This window comes from Sycon ciliatum, chromosome 3 (assembly GCF_964019385.1).
Source record: "Sycon ciliatum chromosome 3, ocSycCili1.1, whole genome shotgun sequence".
Taxonomy (NCBI): Eukaryota; Metazoa; Porifera; class Calcarea; order Leucosolenida; family Sycettidae; genus Sycon; species Sycon ciliatum.
The window spans coordinates 17,536,706-17,551,482 of NC_088645.1; the positions used below are offsets into that span (position 1 = coordinate 17,536,706).

At 48.6% G+C, this 14,777-nt stretch overlaps 1 protein-coding gene across 1 annotated transcript; it reads right to left on the reverse strand.

Moving 5' to 3' along the window:
• Positions 1-9,156: 9,156 nt before the first annotated feature.
• On the reverse strand, positions 9,157-12,182 carry LOC135811615 (uncharacterized). The gene is made up of 2 exons (XM_065324850.1): positions 11,963-12,182; positions 9,157-10,758 (listed from the first exon to the last, which is right to left on the reverse strand). The coding sequence occupies exons 1-2, from the start codon at positions 12,156-12,158 to the stop codon at positions 9,752-9,754; spliced, it is 1,203 nt and encodes a 400-aa protein (XP_065180922.1). The 5' UTR covers positions 12,159-12,182; the 3' UTR covers positions 9,157-9,751.
• Between the last annotated feature and the right edge of the window lie 2,595 nt (positions 12,183-14,777).

Consider the following 14,777-nt stretch of genomic DNA (forward strand, 5'->3'; position numbering starts at 1 on the left):
ATTCCCCGTGAAGAAGGACGTAGTTTTAGGGTCACTCTGAATATTCGAGTTGCAGCGGTCATTTCGATTCCGAAATCGAAATCGTTTTGCCCAGCTCTACAAGGACAGGATGAGTCCAGGAAACCAAACAGCTGTCCTACCTGGTTTGCCTTTCGCAAGAGAGTGGAGTCTGGACGCCCTGCTCCCCATGCTCGCAAATCAGTATTTGCTGAGCCTAGTGCAGTTCGGTCATATAATGGAAGTGCATCGTCTGCATCACGAGCTCCCCATGCTCGCAAACCAGAATTTCCTGAGAGGCAACGGCACATTGAGTTGGAAAGGAACCTGGCTTAGTGCAGTTTGGTCCTGTAATGGTGCAGCATCTGCATCAGGAGCTGGCAGCAAGTAGAGCTCGTGTACAGAGTCTGGAGGAGCAGTTGGACGATGTGAGGACTGGGGTGAAGAAAGCCGAATAGCAGCTTACGTATATAATAACATAAAGAAAGACTCTGAGCCGCTCCAGTTTCTGACTGGTTTGCCTTCAGGTGTTGGACCGCTCTATGGGACTTCTTTGAGCCTAGCCGAGAAAATGTACTGCGCTGTGCCAGATCTGTGAAGGCGGAAGCTAAGGGATGGCGAATACAGTTTTAGGTGGCCGTAAAGCGGGAATGAGCATGTAATGGAGGATCAGCTGCTATTGGCATTGATGTGTCTACGCCTGGGCCGAATGGAACAGAAGCATCATATTTGGCACAAGTAAATCATCCGTTTCACGGTATATAACTAAAGTTAGCTAGCTGAGCTGGAAAGATGTCTTGTTCCTCCGTTTGGGCATTATCCCCATCTGGGCGAGCTGGCGAGATGTACACTCATCAATCCAATGTACCGCAAGACATTCTGCATTGTGGATGAAACTGTTCTATTTTGCCATGCACTTAGGGTTCTCGCACAGGCACGGCACGACAAGACCCAACAGAAATTGATACTCGCGCTCTTATTTTCTCCCATGGTACCATTGCTGGTCACAACACCCGATAGCCAGTCGTAGATGCAACCAAATCAACCAGGTTCTCTTACTCTTTTTTTTTCAATACTGAAACCAAAGGTATACCATTACCGTTAAATCCCGCCAGAGCGCCCCGCCCCGTCTCTCCCATCCGCCCCTCTCTGACTTCTTGTCAGGGACGTGATTGATTGTATCCTCGTATGACTCTGTCGCAGTCTGTGATGCCGTACTGTACTGCAGACGCGTGCTCTACCCCGTTGGAAATGTACGCAACAGTGCCCACCCTCTTGACCAGGGATCGCACAAACCCTGCGTTTTGTCGGGTCTGTACGACTCCTGGCTCTTGACCTTTGGTCGGTGTACGAGATGCACGAACAGTTTTCGTAGGGTGAGTACGTTTTCATGTAGCACTGAATGCGGCAAGTAGGACTCGCCCATCCGCCCCTCCCCACCTGAAGCGTCGAGGAAGTAGGGGCGCTCTGGCGGGATTTTACGGTATTTGCATCGAATGCAGTGATGATTTTAATACTGCCCACCAGTACCGGTACAACCAAGAGTACATAAACCAGAGTGTGCAACTGTGCATATCAGATCTGAAACAGCGCAGTTCGTGCACTACGTCACCCTGATGAGGTCAGCCAAGCCGCGACTTCCGTACAGCTCAAATTTTCATGTTTCATAGCCCGGAAATCAGCCAAGTTTGCTTGATTTTAGACGTCCTGTTTCAGGATTTCGGTGTTTTGTGTGACTGTGTACGCTGCGTACATCCACCGACAAGCAAAGTCACCAGGCTATCCGTATCGAAAAACCGAAATCAGGACAGACTCAGTGGACCTGCACCACCGCGACTGGTTACGCAACTTTTCACCATACCTGTGGCTTACCATGCCGTCAGAAATGACGTACTGCACGAATTACGCTCCCACAGGAACCATCCCGAGTTGCACACTCTGGTTTATGTACGAGTACTTTTGGTACAACCAAGAGTCCATAAACATATATATGCACTCTTGGTACAACGCATTAGGGCCTGGTCAGACTGCGGCAAAATCGAAATAATCCTACGATTATAATCCGACTCTCCATAGTTATTTGCCGCCAGAGCGGCAAAAGCGAGAGTTGACGCTCCAAAAAAAAAGTTAGAACGGGCCACGCTTTTCCGCTCCAAACAGGATTTGACGCTGATACGCCATTGACGCTGATAATCACTGATTTTTTCATCTCGATATCAAGGAGCTAATTGGCCACGGACAACAACAAAACTCATAAGGATGGTTGCAAGGATTGCACTGAAGGTGTTGGCGATCCCAAGGTGAAGGAATTTGACGTCGTTCGTGGAGATTTCCACTTGACGCTCGAAATGAAGTTTGAATTTTCATTCTCCCCACATGTGTAGTGTGATCGCGATTCAAATTCTGGACGCTGTTCTTTTTCCGTCAGGCAACCAAAAGTTGCCGCAGTCTGACCAGGCCCTTACCAGATTGGCATAATTATACCGTAAAGTACCGCCAGAGCGCCCCACCATCTCGTCCTTTCGTGGTCGCCTTGTGGAGGTGGATTGTGTCTGCAGGTCATACGACACGGACCTTGCACAAACATTGCACATTGTGCAGTCAATCCGTACCCAGTTTACCTTCGAGCTCCACATAAAAGCATACCAAGTGTGACCTTAGTACACGAAGGTTCTCACGTCGTACAAACTTAGTAGCATTCTGCCATACGATTTTCTCCCCTTGGCTGTAAAATCAAGGTGTGGCGTTCTCGCGAGACGGGGCGCTCTGGCGGTACTTTACGGTAATCATGAGAATACCGTAAAGTACTGTTGATCTGCCCCCCACGCCATGTCGCTTCCCAGCTGGGTTTTCGGCAGGGGGCTGGAATTAGGCTGTGTTTACATGAGGCGTTTCAACCCGGGTTGAGTTCGACCCGGATCAGATTTCAACCCGCCATGTGCACAAAGTGAATGGCGCGTTTACATGACGCATTGCGCTTGACCCGCGTTGAAATTTCGCCCGGGGTTGATTTCAACCCTCCCCCCAAGGGGAGGGTTGAAACCAACCCGGGTCAAGAAAATCGTACAAACGTACTTCTGTGCGTATCTCGCGCCAGGTTTGAACAGCACTGCAGATGCAAATTTCGCGCGAACGGATTCACGTGACCATGCAGGACTGTAGACAACTCCATTGGTGTCAATGCCCTGCTGCCAGGGTCAGATAACAGTCAAAAGTGCAAGATGCTCGTGCAAGAGCTCCGGAAAGCCGTGTGTGGATTGTTATCTCGGCCGCAACGAACCACCAACCTGTCGGAATAGCGAGCAAATCACGGCTATGACCGTGGGGTCGCATATCGCGGTGCAGGGCATGGCTCCCGGGTCACAGGTCGTCGGGCAGGATGTGGCTCGATCGGGTGTGACCGTGGGTGCTGACCAGAGCGTTGATTGCCAAAATCAGCCTCTAGCCTGGTTGAGGAGAACATACCCAACAAGTGATAATCCCGAGACACTAAGACCTCGCGCCAGGCACTTGTCATCTACAGCAGCGCCGACACCGTCGTCAGGAGGTGAGGATGTACCATCCCTTTTGCCCACAGCACCTCCTGTAAATCTGATGGACACCGGGGACTCATCTGATACAATGAATACTGGTCAGGAGAGAGTGGAACCTGCCCTTTCCTCTTCAGTCAGCAGGGGCCAAGGGATGCTGCCGGCTGCGAACCAGGCACAGCCTCCTGCAGAGGTAGAGCAGCGGCGGATTCTGCGCCAGGGCGACCCTCCAACGACTCCCGACTCAATAAGACTGGCGTGTGACAAGATTGTCCACTGGAGGAAACTGTTCTTCAAGATTCCGACTGACTCCGCTGGCAAGGTTTTTGTGAACCTTCTGGCCACGGAGCTGCGGAGCTTCAGTGATTCCGGAGGAACTGACAACGGTGGCCCTTTACGGTTTCTCTGTACTGCCATGCCGACTGCTGCAGTCTACACGTCACAATAGCAAGGCCAAGGAGAACGCTGAGCATCTACAGAGGCGAATAGCATTGTGGCGTGCCGGAGACCTGAATGCTCTGATGAGTGAAGGACTCCTTGTTCCGTCCGCACAAGGGTGGTCGAAGGTAAGGTGAAGAAGACAAGGCGCGTCGGTTCTCTGCCCTCATGTGCCAGGGCCGTGTGCATGGTGCCTTGCGCTGTTTGGACCCGGACCAGCCGGGGGAGTCCGGCGGTGTGCTGAACATTTTTGGCACCATAACTCTCAGGGACGGCTCATCGGCCCAGGCGAAGGACGCACTGCTTGGAAAGCATCCCAAGGCGCAGCCGGCGGGTCCGGAGGCAATGTTGCCGGGTGATGCTGCGGCTGTGAACAGCATTCGCGTTGATGGCCTCACCGCTTAGCTACTGAAATCCGTGGCATTGTAGTCGGAGGGTCCAGCTGGCCCCTCTGGGCTGGACTCAGCCTGTTGGAGGCGTATGTGCTCTGCCTTTGGCGGGGCCTCAACAGGCATGTGTCAGGCCATCGCTGATCTTTCCCGCATATTGGCGGCTGGTCCTCTGCCCGTGGAGGAACTGGTTCCATTCCTGGCGTGCCGTTTGATTGCCTGGATAAACAGCCCGGCATCCGCCTGATCGGCGTGGGCGAGGTCTTAAGACGCATTGTGGCCAAGGCGATTCTGCGCATCGCCTCGCAGGATGTGGAATCAGCGTGCGGATACATACAGAAGTGCGCTGGGCTTCCCGGTGGAATCGAGGCAGCTGTCCACGCGATGCGGCAAATTTATGAGCAGCCCTCCACTAATGTGGTTCTGTTGGTAGACGCGAGTAACGCCTTCAACAGCATCAATACACAGGATGCGCTACACAATGTCCAGCGATTGTGCCCAGTCCGCCACACTTCAGAACTGTTATCAGTCCAGTGCATGCCTGTTCGTCTCTGGTGGCGGGGAGATAGCTTCACACGAAGGCACGACTCAGGGAGATCCGCTACCTATGTCTATGCACTCGGGACGCTCCCCCTCGTCAACCACCTGCAACGGGAACACACAGACGTCAACCAAACTTGGTATGCGGACGACTCCAGCGGCGCAGGGAGATTGCGTGCGGTGCGGGATTGGTGGACTACCACAAAGGAGCGTGGGTGCCTCTACGGGTACCATACCAACCCAGACAAGACAACTCTGCTCGTCAAGCCAGACTTAGCTGAGGAGGCGTCCGAAGTGTTTGCTGGTACCGGGATCCGCATAGTGACCGGCGCATTCAAGTATCTCGGGTCATTTGTTGGTGAGCCTGAGGCGGTGGCTGGTCTCGTGAGGAAGAGGGTGGATGGTAGGTCGCGCGAGTTGCGGAAGCTGTCTCGGTTTTCCAAGACGGAACCACATGCTGTCTATGCAGCACTAACCCATGGTTTACGGGGTAGGTGGGTGTACCTTTTCCGCACTGTGCCCATCCCGGATGAGTGCATCAAGAGCTTAGACAATATCATCGCTTTCGAGTTTCTCCCAGCACTGACGGGTCGTGGTGCATTCACAGAGGAGGACTTACGCATGCTGAGACTGCCCACCCGGTTGGGTGGTCTGGCAATCCCGTCGTTCAACAGGATGAGTCAGACGGAATTTGGCGCGTCAGTGAAGATAACAGAGGCTCATGTTGCTGAACTAGTCAATCAGAACAACACATCCTGGGAAAGACACCGGACTGAATGCATAAGGGAGGCTGCTTTTAACGCAAAAAGATGCACCAGCAAGCAGCGAGTTGCAGCAAGTGAAAATGACTTCAAGCTGGTGGAGCAGGCTGCATCGCTCGATGGGGCTCGTCGACTTGGGAACCTGGCGTCTTGAGGGGTGTCCAGCTGGCTCAACCCACTGCCACTGCGGGACCATGGTTACCACCTCTCAAAAGGAGATTTCCGTGATGCTTTGGCGCTGCGGTACGACTGGTCACTGGCGAATGTCCCGTTAACCTGCTCCTGTGGCCGTCCATTTAGTGCAGCCCATGGCATGAGCTGCCCGACTGGAGGATTCCCGACAATACGGCATAACGAAGTGCGAGACATCCTGGCTGATTTGCTGACTGAAGTGTGCGTGGATGTTGCTGTGGAGCCAGTGCTCGCGCCACTCTCTGGTGAGGTGTTTGTCGCGGCGTCGACAAATACAGCGGATGATGCCCGGGCAGATATTCGCGCGGGGGGGGGGGGGGGGGGGGCTGTGGACCCGGGCCCAGAACGCCTACATGGACGTTCGAGTATTTCACCCTGATGCGCCTTCCTATGCTGCGAAGCCACTGGAGAAGCTTTTGGCCGAGCACGAGCGCAGAAAGAAATCCGAGTATGCTGAACGCATAATCAATGTGGATCGTGGTACATTCACACCTCTCATTTTCAACACGGCCAGTTGTCGTGCGCCAGAGTGCTCGCGTTTCATCAAGCGTTTGTGTGGTCTGCATTCCATGGGAGAGAAAAGAAGTATGCGGAGATGCCGACATATGTACGCTGTCGCCTGGCCTTTGCACTATTACGGTCAGCTACTATGTGCATTCGCGGAGCTAGATCATCGTACCACCGACCAGTCAACGCACTGCGGGAGTTGGCTGTGGCTGAGGGCCGCCTGTGAGTGGCTGAGAGACAATGACAGTTTACATCACATTCATAGGTCTGGATTTTGTATTGTTATTGTCTGAAGTTAGTTGTACTATGATTGGATTCGTTCCATGTTGGTTTTGGGCATTCCGCCTGGTTTTCTTCCGTCGTGCTGATTGTAGAGGTTGGCTTATTGAAGTTTTTTCCTTCATACAATTATTCTCTTCATTTGTGATAACATCCTTCATCTTGGCAAATTGTGTTTTGTTGCCCGTAAAAGAGGCTTTTGGATCATCACAGCTTGCGTAGAACACCACAATAGACGCAATAATGCATGTGTTGCGGAATGCATAGAGACTCTACCGTTGCTCAGGCTGTAACCACATTACAGTGCTATTCATTAATTTATTCTTTCAGACGTGCTATCATGTCGAGGCGGCAACAGTCAAACACTGCACCACACTTGAACATTCGCATAACGGTGATTCCTGCCTCGATCTCTTCTGTCGACACCCTCATCTCCTTGTATACGTAGATTTATCGTGATATGCACCAGTATTCCAGCTCGGACTTATAGATGAACGTGCAGGGATGTTGAAAATGATACACTTCTGCAAATGATTTGCAAGTAACGACAAAGTACAATAGTTCTACACACGACGGCTTTGGCGTCATGGCTTTATCTCATAGGAGAAATGAGATGGATATGTTCGACGTGTCGTTGGAAGCCGCTATCAATGACAACCTCGGCTAATGTGCCTTTTGGTTTCCCAAACATTTGCACTACCCATCTGTATAGTTGTTTGGCACAACAGCGGCCCATGGTCTCTAATGAATGGTGGAAAACAGATGGCAATATATTGAGGTCAGACACCAGATTGTGCATGTTCGTGTGGTTCACATGAATAGACTTCTCAGGTTACGTTTGGTTGGTCACATCCCCAAATGGGAATCACTTGGAATCACTCGGAATCATTCTCGCCCGTTTGGTTGGTCAAAAGGTACGTTAGGTTGGTCACATTCCAGAATGGGAATCGCTGAGAATGATTCTTTTTGGAGAGTGACCATTCCACCTAACATGCTGGAATGAGCATTCTCATTCCGGAATCAAAAATTATAATGGTTGCCACGAGCCAAACAATGTAGCATCAGGTTCAAGTGCCTCACATCGTGCACTCAGAAGTACCTTGACTCTCTCAAGGAAAGTAGAGTCGGGTAAAAGAGAATAGAGCCGCCGTTCCACAACGACATCATGGAGTTGTTATGTCAAGTGATTCCTAGTTGATTCTGGCGTGTTTGTTTGGTCAGGTGATTCTTGCCCATTCCCATTCCAGAATAGTTGTCATTTACATTCTGAAAATGCCCAACCAAACGCAACCGCAGAGTGATTAGTAGTATGTAGTATGGTATCTAAAGAATGGCAGTGCATGGGGAGTCCCAGTCACTGCTAGACGTTTAAGTAGGACCAATCTATAAACAAGCCTGATACCTAGCCCAAAAAACTGTTAGCGTGTGAGAGAGTGAACTTATGCACTGATGGTTGTGTGTCCACATTTTGCGTGTATAAGTTACGTTGGCGTGTTACGAACTTCGTTAAAAAAATGGCAGTGCATTCAGTGGAGATTTTGCAAATGACGGTCTCATGTACGGAAAGGATTGAGCGAAGCAAAGCAAGCGTTTCAAAGAATGAGAATGGTACAGATCCTAAACAAGTCAAGGCTGATAGCTAGTGTCCGTCAGTTAAACCTATATTTGTTACAAATAATACCAGAGCTGATTGCTCTCGGATTGTTGCTAAACAGCTCATCGACGGTGGATTTTACACGTGTTCTTACTAGATTAATGGTTCTGTGTTACCGTTTCGTTATGTACGAATAAAGCAGCATGTACGATTGCTGTCTAAATAGTTACTGATGGCTGTACAGTTCCTTTGGCGTCAGTGATACTGCATCCGCTTGGTCCTGATTTGAATCGTGTGGTGTACCATCTGCGCACAATACCATGTACAGGTACTCGGTTAGCTTCTCTAACACTACCGTGGAGCTCCCTTAGTACGTACACCACTATGGTAGATTCTTGCTTAGAACGGATATTGTCCGCTGCACTGGTTGCATGATCCAAGCAGAATCTTTTTTGGGTAGGCATAGTGCTGGCAACTGAAATCCGACCCCCTGAGCGGTGGGTTCACACTCTTTGGGATGTGAGCGCACTGCTCAGGGGGTCGGATTTCAGTTGCCAGCACTGTAGTACCTCAAATACTAGGTACACTTTCCTGCCACCCGTGTGCGTTCTTGCCGTTTTGGTGATACAGCTATGCTTAGATTCTCATACCACTAGGCAAGGATTCCACTAGAGGATTAGAAGCTGACTTGGCCACGTTTGCAAACACGTTTCAGCAAGTTGAATGTCTAATCCTGTCTTCTGTATTCACATCAATCAACCATTGCACAGCAGCTCTATTGCTCTACCATAGCTCTTTGAGGCCTTACATGCATATCCTTAATGAAGTCAGAAGCTGATGATGCGAATTAAAGCGAATTAAGAATGGCGTGAATTGTGATTCTGAGCATTTACAAACGTATTTTACACAAAGCTAACACTTGAATGGTGACATACATGTATTTACGCTCGATTCGAGCGGGTTGTATGCAGTAGCTGAGATCAAAGATAAAGACAAGAAATCAGGTGGAAAATATGAAGTCTTCAAAGTCTTGGAAAGCACTACTTGGTAGTTTTAAGTGTCTGGAAGGGTCAAAATGCACCGTACGTCTTACCGACCTTCACAGGAAACCTACTATCCGTTCATAGAGCTATGCATAATATTATTAACTTTGAAGTGATGGAGCAGTTGTAGAAACAGTGCTCATGGCTCTAGGCACACAGCTCACTCACACATACTGGTTCACACATACAAGAACGCATGCACACTCATGAATCCTGTTCGTTTCTGCTTCCCTTGTTGCCTTATGTGTTTCCTGTAATGCGAGTTCGGTCGCTGAGTGCTAAATTAAAGTGAAAGGAAAGTAATTGGTCGCGAGAAAATAGTATTGAAAGGCTGGAAGATGTGCTAAACGTTGGTTATAATGTGAAGAAGATGTTGGTACGATATCGGCGATAGTTGGGGAAGAGTGTGTTGCTCCCTACAGGGGAGCTCGCGGTTTTCCTGCCGACTTGAATTCTCACTTGGTTATACTTCGTTGAATAGCTAGGGTAACAGACAGTCGGAGGGAGAAAGATAGTCTGATGGAGTCCCTGGTGCCTTTTCTCTCGCCTTAGAAAACCTGCTTCCGCTCTGCTCCGAACCTGTCACGCGATAGGACTCATCGGACAGTGGAGGTGGTATGCCAAGGAGAGCATTATTGACAGGAGGTCTATCCGCTCCAGGTAAGTAGTTAGGTTTGGAATCTTTTCTAGTCGCCATTGGTCTTCGATCTGCAGCTGGGGTGTTAGCCACTTGCATCTGATCAGATATGGATCCCGAGCTGCATGGTGTGGTCCTGATCTTGTGCATGGAAGTGCGAGCCGTGGCTAAAGCGTAGCCATAACCATCTGTACTCTCCACTATGCCGATTGATACAGCGCCCGCACATCTACCCGTGTGATCATCACATTTCCTGTCTGGAGCAGTGGCAATGGCATAGGCATACTCTACATTCTGCTCCATTTGGTCAGGAACACTAGCGTATTCGTTTGGCAATCCTTCGAGTATGTAGTCATTTTCAATTCGATTCGGGGCCTGTGAGGGCATCTCTGTAGGGGGAACAGATCCAGTGCTTGAGCTCATGGCAAGGTCATACTCATGGTAATCACTTCGGTCAATCTCAATGGCAGCTCTAGCTTGTTGGTCTCCTCTCCCTGTGGATGTGCGGTGCGTGTGATTGCGCTGCGGGGACGGCATCTCCACCTCTGCACGGTCTGCCTGAAACGTATCAACAGGTCCATCCCCAGCTGTCGTGGCCCGTCGAGCGGTTAAGCTGCGTCTAAGTAGTTTCAATATTTTCTCTCTCTTCCGGAGGAGCAGCGCCACCAACAAACCTATCAGGGTTACACAAATAGTTGACAGAGCCACAAGAACCGCCTTGCCGTTCTGCACTTTTCCTGATGACGAAATCGTCATTTGCGTCATTACGTGAGATGTTGCAGATGTTGCTGTGGCTATGGTGGTGTTCAACGGATATTTTGTGCTCAATTGGATTGGAAGTTGTGACGCCGCTGGAAAACATGGAGAAATTCAGATACAAAAGCAGTGATGAACGCGAGGTGCACGTCAATCATAGCTCTAGGCTACTGAGATTATCATTCAAATTTTCGACTCCCAAAACATATCGTCCAACTAGCGACGCTCAAAGCTAGCAAAGAGTATTTGAGGGGTACAGCTCCCGTTAGGAGCTGCATCTCCCGCTAAGGTATACCTGGTGTTAGCGTCCGTCGTGGGTTCCTTCGGGAACGGACACGATCAATTACTTATTTACTTTGCAGCTCGCTAAAGGCAAATTTAACAACAAAGCAAAAAGACAACACCGTCGAGATCAATATTGTCAGACGCCTCACACAGCTAGTTCTTCCCAACAAACCTCTTTATAGTGTCTTTCTCTCTCATCAGCGGAGCTCAGAGTTACGGACCGAAAGGATCCGCTTTGCGAACAACAAGGGTGAATAGAAATCGGACCAGAGTACCAATTTCAGAGGTTCCTAACGGCGAGGAAAACTGAGAGCTATTCACGAAATCGGAATGATGTTATGAAGGGAACACCAACCTGGCTTAACTAGAAACTTGCTACTTAGAAGTGTGGAATGCCCTAGAAAATAAAGACCTGACTATATCAAGTCTCAAATCTCTCAATGGAGAATCCCCGCAGTCCCTATGTACTTTAGAAAATATTATAATTATCAATTCATGTTGGGGCCAAAGTGCAGTTGGCTTTTAAAGTACCAGTGGTATACTTTCGTTTTCAGAGGCCAATGGCGGAGGGTTGGTATGGAACCTTGGACACGCACAGTCACCTATTATGTTCATGATCTATAGCAAAGGGAGGCAATAGGACCTAAAGAAAAGGATTCTCTTTCCCCAATTATAGGTACATACATGTAGATAAAATCTCGTGATACGCTGTCAAGACGAAGAAATTAACGCGTTCAGAGAAATCTTCGGAGACCTGGTAACTGTATGTTCAACTTTGGCCACCAGTTACCTTTCTACAGTGGGTGAATTTCTGGAGAATACGATAGGGAGGAGACATGCAACTAAACGGCAGACATTTACCAGATCACCAGGTCACCACATTGATGATCGCTTTTGGTGGAGTTTCAACTCGGAGTACCTAAACATGTTCTCTGTCCCTTTTGTATCAGCACCCACACCTAGAGTGCTTAACACTCATCGTTGTGTGGACTACTTCGCTTGTGTTTTTCTTACCTTTGCATAACGTGCCATTTTGCGCGGGAGTAGCCGAAAATCCACTGGAGCAGTTACAATAGTAGGAACCAGGAGTATTCACACATTTTCCAGTTCCTTGATGCTGACTACAAAGATGAGGTACTAGGGCACATTCGTCGTTATCAATGCATCCAAAATTCTTCCTCTCCTGTACGCGTACTTCAAGTGCATACATAAATCCATTTTGACAAACGCATTGATAAGATCCCAAGCTGTTTTCGCACTCTGCTACGTATTTACTGTTATCGTTCCAATGGCAGGGATTTCTATATAGTTCACACTCATTGATATCGTTGCATGTAAACTCATGTTCATGTCCTACAACCAGTACAGGTTCATATCCTTCTTCACAGTCACATTTGTATGACCCCCACGTGTTGATGCATGTGGGTTTATTGCCATTTTTAGGATGATCACCGCAAGGATCCTTTGTGTGAAGACATTCATTGATATCTAACACAGCACACGGGAATAGATACACATGGACATGCATTATCACATCATCCGTACATCATTTGAATTTTTGTGTTGGTGCACGACCCTATCTGATTCTCTTCACATCGTAGACATCACACTTGAAAAAACCCGTGTCAAGTAAATGCCTTACCTTCTTGAAAGAATAATCCAATGTACGGGTTTTTGTCTGCAGTCAAACGGGTGCTACATGTTTGAGACATTCCAGTCTCATTATGGACGGTGAATATGATGCGAAGCTTAGCGGATGATGCCAATGCTAGTTGTATATAGCCTGGCATACGTGGGCCCACTGAAATGAAATGAGATTGCACATTCATAATGGACCATCCATTCTGCCCATTGTCGTGGAATTCTTCTGAGACTACGATTAACTGACATGCACCCTCTGTAGTATATTCTATTCCTGTGACATTGATAAGACAGTTGCCTGGGAATTCGAAGGCTGCAGTAACTCCATCGGGCGGTAACTGTTGCCACATTGGTTGGCTGTTGAGAGCAACAATAGGAGACCAGGTTGTCCATTTGAAAACTTCAAGACCTCCAAAATGGCTTTCAATCACAGTTACGAGGTTTTCATTTCCTGGCACACATTTAGGCTGCACTTCGCCTGAAGCCAACGTTATTACCGACCACATTGTGACTATTAGGACAATCAAAATAACCTTCTGTCTTGCTAGACGAGTACCTGGGATATGAGACAGCAATAACGACAGTACCAAAAAAAGCCATTGCTTCATTTCTGGAAAGGAAATTTAACCTACCAAAGATGTACTTCCTCCGTATACAAAAACTTCGTGACTTTTTTGAAAGCTGCGCACAGCTCTGGAATTGTTCCGTTTGACTCGGAATAACACTCGTGGCATTGTCTAACCTGTTTACAAGCTATATACAAAGAAAAAAACAACTCAGACGAATGAGATTGAGTTTTTTCAGAGTCTTCGTCGCTCATGTCATTGTCACCTGACGACGCCGACTCCGCATCGCCAAACGTCGCTGCTTCCGCTCGCATTTCGTTCAGATTCTTGTCACCTTTAGTGATGATCCGATGCTGGACTTTGGCTACGTCCTCTTCATCTCTAGAGCTGTGTACGAATCGGTGTCGGCTATATTCAGTCGTTCCAACCCGCGACCTCCATTATGCCGTGAAAAGAGTCGTACAAGCACATCCACACGCTTCGCATTTTCTCGCCAGGATAATCTACAATGGCTTCGAGGAGGTCCCTACCATTCCCCTTGGCGACAAAAGAGACGTCTGACTGGAGAGAGGCGAAGAAAGCTAGGCCATCGACATTCTGATCCTGAGTCTGCGCTGGTTGCACGACGACTGAAATGTTTCATCTTGCCGTGCGAGCGAAACAAATCTATGTTCTCACGCTGTGTAGATCTATGGGGCCGCGCACCGCAAGTACGAGCCTGGCCACTTGCAGGGCAGCGAGTGCCGAGTGACTCGACTCCGTGTTCCAGGCACGAGCTACACTTTGTCACTGTGTCAGTTTCGAGCAATTAAGTGTTAGTTTTTATTGCATTTGACTCTTGAGTTTCTGTCGGCAACGTCCTCACACGCGTCAGTGGAGAATCTGTTCGGGATCAACCAAACTAACCTCGACATGGACGTGAGTTGTCGATGACAGCCTTTGGCACCGTTCGTTGAGCAGGTTCTTGCTCAAAACACCGTTCAAAAAAAGTCACGAAGTTTTTGTATACGGAGGAAGTAGTACAATGATGTAGACGTAAATATGCTCAGTCTAGGGACAGAACTGTTTGGTCCTTTGTGGACTCATCAGGGCACCACAGAGCAGTTAAATAAGGCCGAACCGTAAATATTCGAAGTGGAATATTCTTAGAGGCATTACACGCTTTTACCAAGCACATTTTAAATGAATCCAGGCGACCTTTCCCCTTCATATACACTCACAACTTACAATGTAGACCGGGTAACCACGTCATGGTTGCTAGGGCAATGTATCCACGAAGGCGAGGCTACGAGCCAGAAGCTAGTTTATGCTAGAATTGGATACTGTTGATCGATAGAACACTGCCTTCGCTAAGATCTACACTTATTTGTCTCCCAGATAATTTCAGAAATGTTCTTCAATGCGCATCACTAGTGAAGACCTCTTTGTCACCGCAGATTCCAATGACCAACTGTATCTTGTACTTCGAGCACTCCCACCGGATTACAGTAGGATAGATGATTATAACCGTGAAGTTAAAATGCTTCATAAGGACTGATCTAATCAACAGAACACGTCAGAACGTGTCAGACATTATCTTATCTCGTCTACCAATCTCTGTTTTCATTTGCACAGACAATCTC